The 19511-nt window shown below is 38.4% G+C and overlaps 1 protein-coding gene across 36 annotated transcripts in view; it reads left to right on the forward strand.

The window, feature by feature from the left end:
• LOC105479539 (dystonin) overlaps window positions 1-19511 on the forward strand; it is a 496741-nt gene that overhangs the window by 374278 nt on the left and 102952 nt on the right. For all 36 annotated transcript variants that reach the window (XM_071095971.1, XM_071095969.1, XM_071095974.1 and 33 more), the window contains 6 exons: window positions 3604-3727; window positions 8651-8859; window positions 9469-9786; window positions 10264-10430; window positions 12520-12676; window positions 13623-13749. In XM_071095971.1, coding sequence (XP_070952072.1) covers window positions 3604-3727; window positions 8651-8859; window positions 9469-9786; window positions 10264-10430; window positions 12520-12676; window positions 13623-13749 — 1102 coding nt within the window. The remainder of the gene's footprint in view (window positions 1-3603; window positions 3728-8650; window positions 8860-9468; window positions 9787-10263; window positions 10431-12519; window positions 12677-13622; window positions 13750-19511) is intronic.

Consider the following 19511-nt stretch of genomic DNA (forward strand, 5'->3'; position numbering starts at 1 on the left):
TCTACAGGCTGTACAAGCATGGCACTGACATCGCGCAGCTTCTGGGGAGGCCTCAGGGAACTTTTACTCACCGTGCAAAGCAAAGCAGGAGCAGGCATGTGACATGGCAAAAGCAGAAGCAAGTAAGAGAGAGGAGAGAGAGAAAGAGAGAGAGATGGGGGCAGTGAGGAAGTACTACATACTTTTAAATGACCAGATCTTGCTAGAATTCACTCACTGTCTTGAGGACAGCACCACGATGATGATGGTAAATCATTCATGAGAAATCACCTCCCACCAGATTCTACCTTGAGCGTTGAGGATTGCATTTCAACATGAGATCTGGGCGGGGACAGATATCCAAACTATATCGGGGTGACATGTGGTCAGATATGTATTTTAGATAGAACACATTAGGAGCTATATTAGAGAAGTGATTGGAGAAAGGAACACAGGATTCTTTTTTCAACAATCCAAGTGAGAGATTATCCTGTAATGATACAGAAATATGGAGCAAAAGTTGACTTTTAAAAAATATTAAGCAGGTAAAATTGTTGATCGATTTGCATGTGTGGAAAAAAAGCTTTAAATGGTTGATTTGCATGTGGAAAAGAAGCCTTAGGATGGAATCTAGGAGGAACTTCAGGTTGACTACTTGGGTAGGTAGATATATCCCAGGAGAAAGTACAGGTACAGAGAATGAGATGATGAGTTCAGATTTAGCTTTTTTGAGTTGGAGGTGACTGCATACACCCAGATGGAAACACTCAAGAGGCAGTTGGAAAGCTAGGCCCATGGCCAAGGATGAGTTCACATCTACAATTGGACACTGGGGGCTTTGAAATCCAAATGAAAGAGTAGAAGAGGAGCGTGAGTTGCTTAAGAGAAATTAAGGCTGGGGATAGACCTGTGTGGCCAGGCAGCCCACTTTTGCAGAGATCTGTCAGAGCTGTTAGAAATGCAGGGTCCAACTTCTGGAAGACGTATCTATGGCTTCTGCTTCTACCTTTTTTTTCTTCCTTCCCATTGTTGAGCCACATCTGTTCACTCAGAGATATGCAGGGACCGCTATTCATTAAAATCCAGGACTCATTAGTCTTTCAGTTGACATTATCCTTTCCGAAGCAATTGACACTGTTAACCTTTTCCACTTCTCTCTTCCTTTAATCTTTGGGGACGGAGTTGTTCTGGGCCCATTTCCACCCCACCAATTACATGTGTTCTTTTTTTTTTTCTTCTCCCCATCACTTATATATAAATATTCTCCATGATTCTTTAGAATCTCCTTCTCTGGCATGCCTGTGCTTTCTTGTTTGGGAGTCACATCATGTGTCCTGACTTCCAGTTCTCTGTGTCTGTTTCCAGTTTGGGTTCCAAGTCTCTCCCATTTCCAGTTTTGCTGTTTCCTTCTGGACGAGGGTCCCAAAAGCACTTTGAAATCATGAATTCCAAAACAGGCTTTCCTTTACTCTAAGCTTGCTCTCACTTTTTTTTTTTTTTTTTTTTTTTTAAATAAATTCCACTAATTGGCGGGAGCATTGGCTCATTCCTGTAATCCCAGCACTTTGGATGGCCGAGGCAGGAGGATTGCTTGAGCCCAGGAGTTTGAGACCAGACTGGGCAATGTGGCAAAACCCTGGCTCTACAAAAAATACAAAATAATTAGCTGGACATGGTGGCATATACCTGTGGTTCTAGCTAATTGGGAGGCTCAGGTGGGAGGATCACCTGAGCTTGGGAGGTCGAGGCTTCAGTGAGCTGAGATTGTACCACTGCCCTCCAGCCTGGGCGACAGAGTGAGACTCTGTCCTCCCCGCCACCCCCCAAAAAAAGAAAGCAAAAGTAAATTCCACTGATTACCTAGGCTCAAAATCTTTGGACATTTCTACTCTTGTCTCCTCTTATCCTTTGTTCCTGCTCCCTACAGCAGTGCTGTCTAATAGAACATTCTGTGATGATGAAATTTTTTATTTTTTAAAATTTTTATTTATTTATTTATTTATTTTAAGAAAGTGGGAATCTCACTCTGCCACCCAGGCTGGAGTTAACAGTAGCATGATCATAGCCCACTGCAGCCTCAAATTCCTGGGCTCAAGCGGTCTTCCTGCCTCAGCCTCCTGAGTAATTGAGACTACAGGCACAGACTACCATGCCTGGCTAATTTTTTAATTTTTTTGTAAAGACAAGGTCTCACTTTATTACCTAGGCTGATCTTGAACTCCTGGCCTCAAGTGATCTTCCCAACTTGGCATCCCAAAAAGCGTTGGGATTACAAGTGTAAGCCACCACGCCAGTGGTACTCTGCTGTGTTCAATTGGTAGCCACTAGCCACAGTGGCTACTTAGCACTTGAAATGTGGCCAGTGTGACCGAGAAATGGAATTTTTAATTGTTTAAAATTTCAATTAATTTAAATTTTAAAGCTACATGTAGTTGGTAGCTACCATAGTGGGTAACACAACTTTACATAGTGTTACCAAGTCCTTTGGACTCTTCCCAACTCTAACTAATTCCGCCTTCTCAGTCCAAACAGACCGAACAGTGAAGTTGTCTTCAGCCCTCGGCCTTCAGTAGTCCTCACTGTTTTGTTACTGCTGAAGTTGTCCCCAACTGGTATCTTTGCTTTCTTTCGTTTCTGTTGGATTTTTCCCATGCAGTGCCACAAATTTAGCCTTTCTGTAGGACAGCCCTGAGCATGTCAACCCCTTACCCAAAAGCCCTGCGTAAGTCCCCATTGCTGTGAGATGAAATGTACACTCCTTAGCCTGACGTTTGAGGCCTTTCCAGGCCTATTTCTATTTACTCACCCATACGCATTGTCAAACTGAATTGGACTCTCCCCTTCTCCTGTGATTTTTCTGTCCTCATCTTTGTGTCTTCTGTTTGTTCTGCAGGGAGTTGTTCTCCCAAATCCACACTTTCTTAAAGAGCCATCTCAGTGTCACTACCATTGAGGTGGCCCTCATTTCCCTCCCATTTTTTTTTTCCTGTTAACTTCCAGTAGCATTTTTTCATACTCACCTGTGGCACTTACCACTTCCTGCCTCAGACCATAAAATCCCTGAAAGTAAGCTTCATGTCCATTTTTATTTTTATTTGTTCACAAAATGTAGCAAGACTTTTTGATTTTGTTAGATGTTCAGTAACTTTTATTGAATTAACAGAAATAAACATGACTCAGTATTGAGTCAGGATCTACTGATTTGGGCGAGCTTATTTATCTCCTTACCTGGAGTCAAAAATGGTCTCAAATTTTTTTTTGTTGTTCGTTTTAGTAGTCGTTGGGGTATTGTGCAAAGCCTAGAAGTAGGGGTTAAGGGGTAACTCAAGGGATAAAGTTAGAGGATTGTATGACCAGGAACCAGGGAAATTATTATGAACATATGCTCAAGGGTTTATTTCACAACTTAATTTGTATTATCCAGACTGGCTGATGCTTTTGCTAATGCTGCTTTATAACTGGCCTTTTTCTAAGAACTCTGGAGTAAGTTGATGATGGAAGTTGGTATGATGAGAAGTTTATTCTGTCCAATTTTACTTTATCTTATTAGAAATCATTTTGTCCACATTAGAAATCTATTATTTAGTCCTACTGAGTATAATTGAAAAGCATTTAATCCTACAGGCTCTGCAAGGACAGATATCAAGTCAGCAGGTTGCTGTAGAGAAACTGAAGAAAACTGCTGAAGTGCTTTTAGATGCCAGGGGATCTTTACTTCCAGCCAAGAATGATATCCAGAAAACACTTGGTAAGATATTCATGTCCTTGCTTCCTGTCTCACAGGTAAATTCTGAAGAAAGGTGTCCTAATAGATACGGAGAAAAATGTTCACTAATTATAGATTGTGTTCTGTGTTCTCTTTCTCTGTGAAATGGTGTTCCTGAATCTGGGAAAAGGCATGCCTTCCTTGGCAGGTATATTAGAATCTTCGGGGCAGGAGCTGTGTGTCTTGAAAATAGTATATTTAAATTTAAATTTGATATTTAGAAAACGTAACAGAAACTACGTAATGTCCACCACAGGAAGTAGAACTTCACAAAATTCTCTTGGTCGATGGGATTGGGCAGAGGAAGGCTTTCAACTTAAGGCCAAAAGTCTTTATCAATAGTGGGAACATGGGTTTAAGAGGTTGAAAGATGTGCTTAATTGAATCAAATTGAATTTATTTATTTTTAGAGATGGGGTGACTTTATTGCTCAGGCTGAGTGGAGTGGCACAATCATGTCTGACTGCAGCCTTGACTTCCCCATCTCAGCCTCCAGTGAAGTGAGGATTACAGCAGTGCTCTATCATGCCCAGCTAATTTTTAAAATTTTTTTTGTAGAGATGAGGTCTCACTATATTGTCCAGGCTAGTCTCAAACTCTTGGGCTTAAATAATCCTCCCCAAATGTTGTGTGCACAGAAGTACCACTACAGCCGTAATCAAGTTTCTGTTATCACTGAAGAATTGGGGTAACTGAATTCTCAATTTGAGTGCGGCCGATAAAAAAATTCTAGAACACAGAGAAGTGGGAAGACTTCTCAAAGCACCTCTCTCAGGCCAGGTGCAGAAGCTCACACCTGTAATCCCAACATTTGGGGAGGATCATTCAAGCCCAAGAGTTTGTGATTAATGGGTTTCTTGAGAAAAGAGCTATTGTATATTATCTTTGTATCTACCCACAGTATTTAGTTTATATCAAATATGCAGTGGATTATCAATATATATTTTTTTACTATCTTACATATGTATTTTTTGTTTTTACTGCCCTGCTTTTCACAATATTTAATGTTATTGTATATTTCTATGTGTGAATATGTGAAGTAAAAATATTCCACAACAGATGATTAGACATATGTTTTGCTCTAAATAGAGCATGAATTAAGATCTGAGTTGAAATTTTATTTGAAGAGAAGAATGGAACTTAGCTCTTTTAAGATCACTGTATAGAAGGGAAACCCTGTATTTTATTCTTACACATATCCAGATGTTTTTTATTATGTACCCCCATCAAAAATTTATCTTCAGCCTGCATCCCCATACATGCAGATATATTTATAAGTCATATGAACATATTACTATATCATTATATCACATGTGTTATAATTATGAAACACAAAAGTATAGAGTTTTAAAGTATAAAATGAAAATATGAATGGAAGTTCTAACATTTTGTTCCTCTGTCCCAGTGCAGCATCTCATATATCCACCTTAGATACCATTGCTATGAGGATTTGGGTATAAGGATATGAAGGAGAAAGAAAGACTATCTTATTTGTATTTCTGTTACTTGAGGAGGCATTTTGACATTTTTTCTCATTGTTAAGTGTACATAGTTTCACTTTTAGTTGCTTAAAATTCATTTGTTACATTATTTTAAAACTAAAACTTCTGGCATAATTTTCTAGGAAATATGTGAAACTATTTAAGGTATAGAGGAGTTTCTCTAAGGTCTTTCTGACTTCTAAGAAAACCAATGATTTAAGAAAATAACATTCTTATAGTAGATTTTTGTACCTTTTTCTAAAATAATTTTTATTTTACTAAAGTCAAGAATTTACTTCAGTGACAATATTTTATCACTAAGAAGTACAAACTAAACAGTGTCTTCATTTAGGCTACTATAACAAAAATACCATCGTCCGGGTACCTTAAACAACATAGATTTATTTCTCATAGTTCTGGAGGCTGGAAGTCAGAGATCAGGGTGCCAGTATGGTCGGGTTCTGGTGAGGGCCCTTTTCTTGGCTTATAGATGGCTGCTATCTTGCCAGTAGAGAGTGGTGGAGCGACATCATTTCTCTCCTGTTTCTTCTTCTAAGGGCGCTAATCCCATTCACACAGGCTCTACACTCATGACCTAATTACCTCCTCAGAGAGAGAGAAAAAATCTGAGTGTTTTTGCTACTCACTCTCATACACCATTGATCATGACACAGAACACTTCTGTGACCAGATGTGTGTGTGTATTTCTCCCCATACACCAAACAATTCTCCAACAGATACCAGCTGGATGTCCCGTAATTCAATTCAATTCAATTCAATTCTGACACTGTCTACCTGGAATTAGCTTCAGACCCCACAGGTTAAGGGGTCAGTCTCATAATGCTATCCCTACTTCAGATACCAATCACAAGTCCCAAATTGTGATCCGTATTTCAGAATGATCAGCTATAAATTAGGGTTCCCTTGACCCTCCTCAGGTTCAGTTAATTTGCAAGAGTGACTCACAGAACTCAGAGAAAGACTTTACTTACATTTACCCACTTAGTATAAAGAATATTACAACGGATACAGATGAACAGCCAGATGGAAGAGATACACAGAGTGAGGTATGGGAGGAGGGGAGCAGAATTTCTATGCCCTCTATAGGCGTGCCACCCCCAGGACTCCATGTGTTCAGCTATTCAGAAGCTCCCCAAACCAATCCTATTGGGTTTTTATGGCAGCTTCATTACATAAGCATGATTGATTGCATCATTGGCCATTGGTAGCAACTCAACCTTCAGCCCCTCTTCCCTCCTCAGAGGTTGAGAGGGTGACAGTTCCAACTGTCTAATCACATGGTTGGTTCCCTGGCAACATCTGCCACTCTCCCCTGCTCCCCCTACCCTAAGACTATCCAGGAGGCACCAGGCATCACTTCATTCAAACAAAAGATGCCCCTCACTCAGGAAATTCCAAGGGATTTAGGAGCTCTGTCATACACTCCTATCACTCAGGAAATCACAAAGGTCTTAGGAACTCTGTGTCAGGAACTGGGGTCAATGACCAAATATCAGAATAAAAGATTGGATTGTCCTTAGTGTCTGTATTATTGAGGAAATCAGAAGGATTTTAGGAACTTTATGTCAAGAGCTATGATCAGAGACCAAATATTTCTTATATGATAATATCACATCTTCCAAAGGCCCCACCACCCAACACTATCACATTGGGACTTTGGCACCAATATATGAATTTGGGGGGACACATTTAGTCTACAGCAAACAGTAACACTCAGATCTGTTAATTATATGAAAATAGCTGGCTTTCCCTGGGGAGTCACTTATTATGGCCGAACAGATCACTGATTTTACTTACCCTGTTGATGCAGTTGCCCAACTGAGAAGTCGCTAACCTGCCAACCTCAAGCTGTCATTCAGAGCATGTGCTCTTGTGAGTTTCCAAATTAGAGCTCATTTTTTTCTTCAACTTTTATTTTAGAATCAGAGGGTACATATGCAGGTTTGTTAGAAAGGTATATTGTATGATGCTGAGGCTTGGCATATGATCTAACCCATCACCCAGGTAATGAGATAGTCTGCAATAGGTAGTTTTTCAGCCCTTACCTTCCCACCCCTCTCCCCCAACTAGTAGTCTCCAGCGTCTATTGTTTAGAGCTTATTTTTGAACAACTGCTTGTTTCCTCTGCTGACAGCATTTTCCTGCATATTAAATGCTGTCTCCCTCCCCACTCAGTATGCTGATGGGCTTCTTGTGTTTTAGTAAGAGGAGCATGATTTTCTCTTTAAATCATCCAAACTTAACCTCTCACTCCAGTGAAAATGTTCAAGATGTTTTCTCATGATGTAGCATTAGAACAATTATATCATTTTGTTGTATAGATTATGTTTCATGGTCCAAACACAAGCCAGTAAGATATTTCATTTTATAGAGATGTTTCAGGACACAGCTTTTCCCTACTGAAGCTTTCTACAATGTGTAAGACTAAAGCATTCAGAAATAATTAAACTATTTTTCAAATTCTTGGACAATAAGTGACAAATTCACCATTTAAAACATTGTTTTCCAGAGAGAAAGAGATGAATACATTAAAAACCATTATTGTTCAAACTCTTCATTGGTCTACAATATAGAATATAGGATGTTAACATGTGGGACTTTAGTTAAGTGAAAACTAAACCAGAAAGGGTTTTTTTTTTTAGCATCTTGAATCTTTAGAATTGAAGGTAAAATTTATCCTCATATGAGATAGGTTAGCCTGTTAAGTTTATTCTTCTCTTTTGTCTGCTGTTAAACTTTTAAATAAATTCAATTAGTGTATATTTTAGAAGTATAATTTCAACTTAAATGGATTTTCATTGTTGCCTGTTTTCTTAACTTACTTGCGTCTGCCAGTTTCTGTGCATTCCAGTGATTTGCTTAAGTTGTGAAGTATGACAAAAGCTTAGCATGGGTGTGTGTGAGGGAGGGAGAGAGAGTGATGATTTTTATATGTAGAAGTTAATTCTTCATAAATCTTTGTTAACTGTGTATTGTCTTGAGAATAGCTGTGTGCGACTCACCTTTTTGTCCCCGTAAGTAATTATCAATAAGTATGGCTAATGTGAAATGTCAGATTGAGAACCAGTATTTATTTCAAAGATTTACTGTTCGTACCTTTCTTTCATCTCTCTGAGACAATTCAAATGTTTATGCATCCAAAAAAATCTCTTTTCAAATGCAGATGGGATATATATTAACTTTTTAAAAAAGATTTCAATTTTCATTTTCCATTGGGCTCTTTTCTTTCTTTATATTTTAACATTTTAGGTGGTGCTCTGATTATGCATTAGGAATTTATCATTGAACTTTTTATTTTTAAAATTTTTGTGTGGAAATTGTATGATTCACCTTCATGTGTTTTTGAAAAGGGATAGGGCAAAGAGAACTTTGTTGTTAATATTTCCTGATCTGTTTGGAGTAGATGACATTGTTGGGAGATACGAGGATCTGTCCAAGTCTGTTAATGAACGAAATGAAAAACTCCAGATAACCTTGACCCGTTCACTGAGTGTGCAGGATGGCTTGGATGAAATGCTGGACTGGATGGGAAGTGTGGAAAGTTCTCTGAAAGAACAAGGTCAAGTGCCTTTAAACTCTGCTGCTCTTCAGGATATCATCAGTAAAAACATTGTAAGTGACTTTAAAAAAAGTCCCATTTACAGTTTTTTGAAAAAACAGTTTTATAGGTTCAAAGTATAGATAGATTTAAGATAAATTTAAGGATATGAAAAAGAGACATTTACTGAATGTGAGTGTGGAAAGTAATGCACAAAATCAAGTGTGTAAAATGGTTTATCTGTGAAGAAGTGTAGGAAGGGCTTTGTGTACTTTTTCTTGAATATTATTTCTTATAGAGGGCTTATGCATACATTGAGTCTTGTCTTGTTTATCATTGTTTCAGCCAGCTGCACATGAGGTTAATCAGATCAGTCTTGTCTAGTCTTTTAAGAATTAGGACCATGGCTAATCCCCAGGCTCCATTAGATTCTAGGGGTTGCTGAGTAGCAGCAGCCTCCTGCCTCATTCAAGCAACTAGCCAGCTGTTCTTCACTCTCTCGGAGAGGTTTAGGATGGCATTCCTCAAGGGACAGATCAAACTTGTCATTCAGTTTCAACGGTTAACCTTCCTAGTCACAGGTTGTGCAAGCTTATGTTGTTAGGAATAGTCATTTTAAAAAATTCTGTCACATTATTGGTAAACATAATAATAAAACATATGCAATACTTGGTTTATTTTAGATGTTGGAACAGGATATTGCAGGTCGTCAGAGCAGTATAAATGCCATGAATGAAAAAGTGAAGAAATTTATGGAAACAACAGATCCATCCACTGCATCCTCACTGCAAGCCAAAATGAAAGACTTGTCTGCTCGGTTTTCAGAAGCAAGTCATAAACACAAAGAAACTCTTGCTAAAATGGAGGAACTAAAAACCAAAGTAGAACTATTTGAGAACCTCTCAGAAAAGCTCCAAACATTTTTAGAAACAAAAACTCAGGCTCTTACTGAAGTAGATGTGCCAGGAAAAGATGTTACTGAATTGTCTCAGTATATGCAGGTATGTCTTCCTTACTACTCAGGAGGCTAATCAGATAGATTAATAGTTAGGGCAAACTGATATACTTATTGACAGAATTATAATTGGCAATCATTTTAATTGCTTATAGATCAGTAAAGATCTATGTTTTACTCCTTTAAAAATCTCAAACCTTATCTTTTCCTTGAAGCCTTTGCTGATTGGTTGGAAATAAATATCATTTATCACACATATCATAGGTAGTATAAGTATCATCTTACGTACCAGAAACCACAAAGAGACAAAATATAGAATGCATTTTAAATCAAATAATGTTTACTGTGTTCTCTTTCAAGCCTATTTGCATGTTTATTATATTTAGAATACTGGCCATAGGCAGACTCATTCTTATGTGAAATTATGAATAGAGCCATTCTGATTCCGTACAGACCTCTGAATGGAATGCCATTTGAAGATCTAGCAATATTTATATTGACTAAATATCTTAATGCTTTGTAGGAATCAACTTCTGAATTTTTAGAACACAAGAAAGATCTTGAAGTTTTGCATAGTCTCTTGAAGGAGATATCCAGCCATGGCTTACCAAGTGATAAGGCTTTGGTTTTTGAAAAAACAAATAATTTGTCAAAGAAATTCAAGGAAATGGAAGATACCATCAAAGAAAAGTAAGTACCACTTTAAAAATTTTATTTTATTCTATTTATATTAATTAGAGTGAGATACTTATATTTACTTATATAGATAACTGAAACAATTTTGAAAACTTGAGAATAAGCATAGGGCTACTTTATAAATGTTTTTATATTTTGATCATTGTTTGCTATTAAAATTACATTATTTGGTTTAACATTTAGGAGGAAAATTCAATACTTCTTACATAAAAGTGGAAAATGTTACATAAGAAAAATGATGGTGGTAGTATATTACTGAAAATGATCTAAACTTGCTGTAGTCTCTGAAGCCTATGGCAAATATCACATTTTTATTTGCAAAGGCAGAAATAACCTTGAAAAACAGCTCGTGGTTCTTTGCTTTGTGAGCTCAACTCACAAACGATGTGCAGTTTCAATATGGCCTTTTTAATATAATAGTTTACTTTTTAAAGAGCAGTAGATGAGATAGGAAACTGTGAAAAAACAAGATTAGAAACAAGTGAATGAATCTAAGTTGAGCTAAAAAGCTATACAGGACCTTGTGATTGAGTTTTTGTGTTTCTGATCTTGTGTTAGTTTAGAATATACATTGGATTTTGCTAAAGTTTATATAGAAAAGCCTCAAAACATAGAAAAGTCATTTTTCTTCCAACTACTCTTCTTTATTTCTTCAGAATTCTCTACCTGAAATGTTTGAGTGCTGCCTTTATTTCTCACAGAGCTATATGTTCCATCCTGTCATGTGGTATTTAATTCACATTGCATAGAAGAAACGTTCTTGGTTTTCTTAGGTGATATCTAGGTAGTTTCTTCTTTCAAATGGGTCAACTTTAAAATAATGTAGTCATCAGTAATTAATCCAGCTGCAGTGCATTCGTATTTGCCAGTGTTCTGCACGCTTGCATATGTGTACGTGTCATCCACATGCCAAATGTTAACTGTCCTCACAGTTGTTCATGTGTTGGGCATGTGTACTGCCTCCATGGTGCCAAGCATATAGAACAACCCATACAGTTCACCAGGGAGTTTCCTGAGTCTCTGTAGGGGAGGCACACATGAACATTCTCCAGTCACTAGGTTTCATCTCATTTTGGGAGACTTTAAGCTGGACTGCCTGCCCCAGTTTATCCATCCATAAACGTGACTGTAGTATAGTGTAGAAACCACTAGGTGGCATTATGTTTTCCTCATGTCAGTGATTGTCAACCTTTCCCTTCTGGTTCTGTGCCTGGTGGCATTCAGCATCACATAAAGTGGACAGATCAAAGCTCATTGAATCTAAATAATGTTGAAACTGTTTGTGTATTCTTAGAGTTTATGTAGCATTATAAAGAGTGCCATTATATACAGGCTACAGATTTCTTGAATACTCCTATCTTTATGAACCTTGCCTGAGAAATAGACCAATAGTTATTTAGCTCAGGGGTTCCCTAACCCCTGAGGTACCTACAGGTCCATGGCCTATTATGAACTGGGCCGCACAGTAAGAGGTGAGTGGTGGCACCAAAGCTTCATCTGTATTTAGAGCTGCTCTCCATCACTTGCATTGCTGCCTGAGCTCTGCCTCCTGTCAGATCATTAGAGCCATTAGACTCTCATAGGACCACGAGCCCTACTGTGAACTGCATGCAAGGGATCTAGGGTGCATGCTCCTTATGAGAATCTAATGCCTGATAATCTGCCACTGTCTCCCATCACCCCCAGATGGGACTGCCTAGTTTCAGGAAAACAAGCTCAGGGCTCCCACTGATTCTAGATTATGGTGAGTTGCATAATTATTTTAATATATATTACAATGTGTAATAATAATAGAAATAAAGCACACAATAAATGTAACGTGCTTTAATCATCCCCAAACCATCCCCTCTAGCTGGTCTGTGGAAAAAATTGTCTTCCACAAAACCAGTCCCTGGTGCCTAAAAGGCTGGGGACTACTGATTTAGCTGATTTCACTTGTCACCTATGAAACCTTTCCTCCTGTATCAAAGGGTTAGAGTACATACACATGGAAGATGGTTTCTTAACATTAAGTGTGTCATGAGAATAATAATTTTATTCTTCTTTCTGTGACTTAAATTCTTGTATGATTTTTGTTATGTAGAAAAGAAGCTGTAACTTCTTGTCAAGAACAGTTGGATGCTTTCCAAGTTCTTGTTAAATCATTGAAGTCATGGATAAAAGAAACAACAAAAAAAGTTCCCATTGTGCAGCCTTCTTTTGGTGCAGAGGATTTAGGAAAATCTTTGGAAGATACTAAGGTGAATCATTGTTATCTAATACTAAATTTTCATTTGTGCCAGTAATGAAAGATTAAAAGACTAATGGTAGTTTTCTTTGATCTAATATCATCTAAGTTTGATCCTCATATATGTACTGTATATTTTGTTGACCTTTGGAAATCATGGCGTGGGGCTTAACTAATTCTTTTGGAAAAGGACATAAACTTTTCTGTTGATTTGCTTTTTAAAAATATATATTAATGAGTTGCTGACTATTCTAGTAATCAAGTTTCCTTTCCTACCAAATCTCTACTTAGTTTCAGTAATTTTTATACCATTTCTCATAATATTAAGTAAAACATCTTCTTCACTTAGCATTTTACTCTAGCTTGTATATATCACTATAACGAGTATTCGGAAAGAGAAGTTATTTGAATCTCCTGCATAAATAGTGCACAAGTCTTTTGTCATCTGCCTCAAGGCGTAACACCTGTGACCAGTATGGCATTTTTTTTTTTTTCCACTCCAAATTTGTGGATGTGTGTGTGTTTTTAAAAGTTATTGAAATTTGTAGGATTAAAATACACTGTAAAATGAAATTCTGAATTCCTATTTATTTGTATTGTTCCTAGTACCTTTTATCTTGTAACTGGTCTGTTACCTAGTACAGTTTTACAGACTTACAGTTGACAGTTATTTTGGAACCCATAGCAGCCAAGAATAGCCTGACTCCCACTGTGGCTAGGATTTTACTTGCCACTTACGAAACCTTTGAAGGCAGAATGGGCCATACATACCCCACCATTAACTGAGTTAACAGTCACCTGGGCTGTGGGAACAAATAAGTGCCTTTTTCTTTCATTGACTCCCTCACAAATCAGGGTCTACAATTATTACTACTTTGAGATATGTTTAAGAAATTGAATTATAATGTGCAACTTTGAAAATATTAAGATGGAAAAATAATGTGTTTTTATATCTCAAGAAATTACAAGAAAAGTGGAGTTTAAAAACACCAGAGATTCAGAAAGTAAACAACAGTGGGATCTCACTATGTAACTTAATAAGTGCTGTGACCACCCCTGCAAAGGCAATAGCAGCAGTTAAATCAGGTATGAGCTTTATTTACATTTATGGCAAAAACTGTAAGCATTGAGTTTACTCATGTCAATTTTGTGTATGTTATTTTTAAATTAATGCATAAAATAACCTCAGAAATACAAAGTGAAAGTGGCAAGAAACATGGCATCTATAAGCACACTGTGTTGGGAATGTATCTGTACTAATCAAATTTCAAATCCTTCTTATGTTTTATTTTATTAGACTGTATTTAAAATGTAGCTAAATTAATATGTAAGAATAAGGAATGTTATATTGGGGAAGGGAACAGATCATATTCAAATTTGTTTGCTTTTTACCTTAATTAGATGGATATATTGAAATTCTATTTAAAATATTTAATTGTAATATTTGATAAAGAAATGAGTCTGGGCAGCTGGGAAAGAAGTGAGGGAAGGAAATTGGCCCTTTTCTATACAGTGGACACTCCCTTATTTTATTCCTGTGTATTTCATTCTGTACATCATTCCCAAAGTAAACAATTATGCAGTATGTGAGCCAGCATATTTGTATCACAATCTAACTCATGGTTAAGCCACTTTTCTCAATAAAATGGGAGAGTCATATGTAAATATTGATTCTAAAATTAATTTAAGCAAGTTATGGTTATAGTTTTTAGTTTGAAACATACAGTAACAAGTTTTTTTAAAAAAATAATTGGCAGAAGGCAGCTCTGATATCTTTCTTCTGAGAGTTCTGAGTATCCTCTGTGGGGTATCTAGTCTGACCAGCCCCCCAGCTGTCCCTATTGTGATACTGATGTTCCAGCTGGGCTCTTCTCAGCCAACCATTTATTCCACTCTATTAATCCTATTTCAGGGACTACCCATATTATAATGGTGTGATGATTTCTCCTTTTTCTTCTAATCAGATTTCCTGAAATGTCAAGTTTTTTTTTTTTTTTTTAGAAGAGGAATTCTATTGTGCTTTATTTATTTTAGCTCTTCATGTCCCCTTTATATTTGCCATAAATATCAAGTGTTTTTTGTTGTTGTTGTTGCTGTTGTTTTGGGATTTTTTTTTTTTTTTTTACTCTTGGTAACTACCAAGCATGGTAGGAATTAGTACTGAGCATCTACAGGATATTTTTACTTCCATCTGAAATCCCATCATGTTTAATTTTTTTTTAAGGGACAAAGTTAAGATTCAGATGTTTTAATGTTTCTGTTTAGACTTGCTATTATGTGGTTGATCTGAGAAATGTCTTTGTGTTTTGGATACGTAGCCAATAGATACTAGTATGAGAAAGTCTAACTGATATTTTAATATTCTGATTATGAAAAAGTACCAGTGCTAGATTGTTATGTAATAAAAGTGAACTATTAGTTTGCTACTTACTGATGACTAGTTTCTACTTGCTAAGCAATGGATCTTTGGTTCCCACGTTGGTGTTTGGTTCCCACAGTTAGGTATTATTATTCCCATCAGTTTGGCTGATTCGTTTGTCCAGTCACCTGGCTAGTAATTAATGAGGCTGGAGTTTAAAATCAGGTAAGTTATACAGCAAGACCTAGGTACTCCTAACCACCATGCTCTCTCTTCGTGTTGACGTAATATGGGTTTAATAATCGATTTGTTTATTTTCTTTTTTACTTTCAACTTCTTATGTATTTAAAAAAATTATTCTGCCTGCATTAAGCCCATAATAGCACTGTGTTAACTGCACCAGACAATTTTCAGTCCTTAAGTAAGGCAGATACTCTTTTGTCAGTCACATATGCATTGTTCAACACACTTATATACTGAGTACCTTCTGAGCTTCAGGACCTTTATCATTAAGATAATTTTAACAATAAAGTGAGAGGTGACTAGCAAGATGGCTGAATAAGAACAGCTCCAGTCTGCAGCTCCCAGCGAAATCAATGCAGAAGGTGGTTGATTTCTGCATTTCCAACTGAGGTACTCGGCTCATCTCACTGGGGCTGGTTAGACAGTGGGTGCAGCCCACGGAGGGTGAGCAGAAGCAGGGTGGGGCGTTGCCTCACCTGGGAAGCGCAAGGGGGTGGGAAACTCCTTCCCCTAGCCAAGGGAAGCTGTAAGGGACTGTGCCTTGAGGAATGGTGCATTCTGACCCAGATACTACACTTTTCCTACGGTCTTCTCAACTCACAGACCAGGAGATTCCCTTGGGTGCCTACACCACCAGGGCCCTGGGTTTCAAGCACAAAACTGGGTGGCCGTTTGAGCAGACACTGAACTAGCTGCAGGAGTTTTTTTTCGATACTGCAGTAACGCCTGGAATACCAGCAAGACAGAATCATTCACTCCCTTGGAAAGGGGGCTGAAGCCAGGGAGCCAAGTGGTCTAGCTCAGCAGGTCCCACCCCCACGGAGCTCAGCAAGCTATGATCCACTGGCTTGAAATTCTCGCTGCCAGCACAGCCGTCTGAAGTCAACCTGGAGTGCTTGAGCTTGGTGAGAGGAGGGGTGTCCACCATTACTGAGGCTTGAGTAGGTGGTTTTCCCCTCCCAGTGTAAACAAACTGCCAGGGAGGTTCAAACTGTGCAGAGCCCACCACAGCTCAATAAAGCCGCTGTAGCCAGACTGCCTCTCTAGATTCCTCCTCTCTGGGCGATGCATCTCTGAAAAAAAGGCTGCAGCCCCAGTCAGGGACTTACAGATAAAACCCCCATCTCCCTGGGACAGAGCACCTGGGGGAAGGGGCGGCTGTGGGAGCAGCTTCAGCAGACTTAAACGTCCCTGCCTGATGGCTCTGAAGAGAGCAGCGGATCTCCCAGCACAGCGCTCCAGCTCTGCTAAGGAACAGACTGCCGCCTCAAGTGGGTCCCTGACCCCAGTGCCTCTTGACTGGGAGACACCTCCCAGCAGGGGTCGACAGACACCTCATACAGGAGAGCTCCGGCTGACATCTGGAAGATGCCTGAATACACCAATAAGTTCTGAAACTGAGGTAGTAATTAATAGCCTACCAACCAAAAAAAGCCCAGGACCAGACAGATTCATAGCTGAATTCCACCAGAGGTACAAAGAGTAGCTAGTAACATTCCTTCTGAAACTATTCCAAACAATAGAAAAAGAGGAACTCTTAGCTGGGTGCGGTGGTTCACGCCTGTAATCCTGGCACTTTGGGAGGCGAGGTGGTTGGATCATGAGGTCAGGAGATCAAGACCATCCTGGTTAACATGGTGAAACCCCGTCTTTACTAAAAATACAAAAATTAGTTGGACTAGGTGGCGGGTGCCTGTAGTACCAGCTACTTGGGTGGCTGATGCGGGAGAATGGCATGAACCAAGGAGGCGAAGCTTGCAGTTAGCCGAGATCGCGCCACTGCACTTCAGCCTGGGTGACAGAGCAAGACTCCATCACAAAAAAAAAAAAAAAAAAAAAAGAAAAAGAAAAAGAGGGACTCCTCCCTAACTCATTTTATAAGACCAGCATCATTCTGATACTAAAACCTGGCAGAGACACAACAAAAACAGAAAATTTCAGACCAAGATCCCTGATGAACATCAATGCGAAAATCTTCAATAAAACACTGGCAAACCAAATCCAGCAGCACATCAAAAAGCTTATCCTCCACAATAAAATGACAAAAACCACGATTATCTCAATAGATGCAGAAAAAACCTTCGATAAAATTCAACACCCCTTCATGCTAAAAACTCTCAATAAACTAGGTATTGATGGAAAGTATCTCAAAACAATGAGAGCTATTTGTGACAAACTCACAACCAATATCATAGTGAATGGGCAAAAGCTGGAAGCATTCCCTTTGAAAACCGGCACAAGACAAGGATACCCTCTCTCACCACTCCTATTCAGCATAGTATTGGAAGTTCTGACCAGGGCAATCAGGCAAGAGAAAGTAATAAAGGGTATTCAGATAGAAAGAGAGGAAGTTAAATTGTCTCTGTTTGCAGATGACATGATTATATATTTAGAAAACCCCATCGTCTCAGCCCAAAATCTCCTTAAGCTGATAAGCAACTTCAGCAAAGTCTCAGGATACAAAATCAATGTGCAAAAATCGCAAGCATTCCTATACACCAATAATAGACAAACAGCCAAATCATGAGTGAGCTCCTATTCACAATTGCTACAAAGAGAATAAAATACCTAGGAATCCAACTTACAAGGGATGTGAAGGACCTCTTTAAGGAGAACTACAAACCACTGCTCAAAGAAATAAGAGAGGACACAAACAAATGGAGAAATATTCTATGCTCATGGGTAGGAAGAATCAATATCGTGAAAATAATTATACTGCCCAAAGTAATTTATAGATTAAATGCTATCCCCATCAAGCTACCGGTGACTTTCTTCACAGAATTAGAAAAAACAACTTTAAATTTCATATGGTACCAAAAAAGAGCCCGTATAGGCAAGACAATCCTAAGCAAAAATAACAAAACTGGAGGTGTCACGCTACTTGACTTCAAACTATACTACAAGGCTACAGTAACCAAAACAGCATGGTACTGGTACCAAAATAGACATTTAGACCAATGGAACAGAACAGAGGCCTCAGAAATAACACCACACATCCACAACCATCTTGTCTTTGACAAACCTGACAAACGCAGTAGGGGAAGGATTCCCTATTTAATAAGTGGTGTTAGAAAAACTGGCTAGCCATATGCAGAAAACTGAAACTGGACCCCTTCCTTACACCTTATAAAAAAACTAACTCAAGATGGATTAAAGACTTAAACATAAGACTTAAAACCATAAAAATCCTAGAAGAAAACCTAGGCAATACCATTCCGGACATACGCATGGGCAAAGACTTCATAACTAAAACACCAAAAGCAATGGCAACAAAAGCCAAAATTGACAAATGTGATCTAATTAAACTAAAGAGCTTCTGCACAGCAAAAGAAACTATCATCAGAGTGAACAGGCAACCAACAGAATGGGAGAAAAATTTTGCAACCTATCCACTTGACAAAGGGCTAATATCCAGAATCTACAAGGAACTTAAACAAATTTACAAGAAAAAAACAACACCATCAAAAAGTGGGCAAAGGATATGAAGAGACACTTGTCAAAAGAAGACATTTATGTGGTCAACAAACGTGAAAAAAAGCTCATCATCACTGGTCATTAGAGAAATGCAAATTAAAACCACAATGAGGTACCATCTCACACTAGTTAGAATGGCAATCATTAAAAAGGAAACAACAGGTGCTAGAGAGGATGTGGAGAAATAGGAACACTTTTACACTGTTGGTGGGAGTGTAAATTAATTCAGCCATTATGGAAGACAATGTGACGGTTCCTCAAGGATCTAGAACCAGAAATACCATTTGGGCCACCAATCCCATTACTGGGTATATACACAAAGGATTATAAATCATGCTGCTATAAAGACACATGCACACCTATGTTTATTGCAGCACTATTCACAATAGCAAAGACTTGGAACCCACCCCAAAGCCCATCAATGATAGACTGGATAAAGAAAATGTGGCACATATACATTATGGAATACTATGCAGCCATAAAAAAATGATAGTTCATGTCCTTTCCCAGGATATGGATGAAGCTGGCAACCATCATTCTCAGCAAACTAACAGAGGAACACAAAACCAAACACTGCATGTTCTCACTCATAGGTGGGAGTTGAACAATGAGAACACATGGACACAGGGATGGGAACATCACACACCAGAGCCTGTTGGAGGGTGGGCAGGCTAGTGGGGGATAGCATTAGGAGAAATAATGTAGATAATGGGTTGATGGGTGCAGCAAACCTCCATGGCATGTGTATACTTATGTAACAAACCTGCACATT

Source organism: Macaca nemestrina, chromosome 5 (assembly GCF_043159975.1).
Source record: "Macaca nemestrina isolate mMacNem1 chromosome 5, mMacNem.hap1, whole genome shotgun sequence".
NCBI classification, from domain to species: domain Eukaryota; kingdom Metazoa; phylum Chordata; class Mammalia; order Primates; family Cercopithecidae; genus Macaca; species Macaca nemestrina.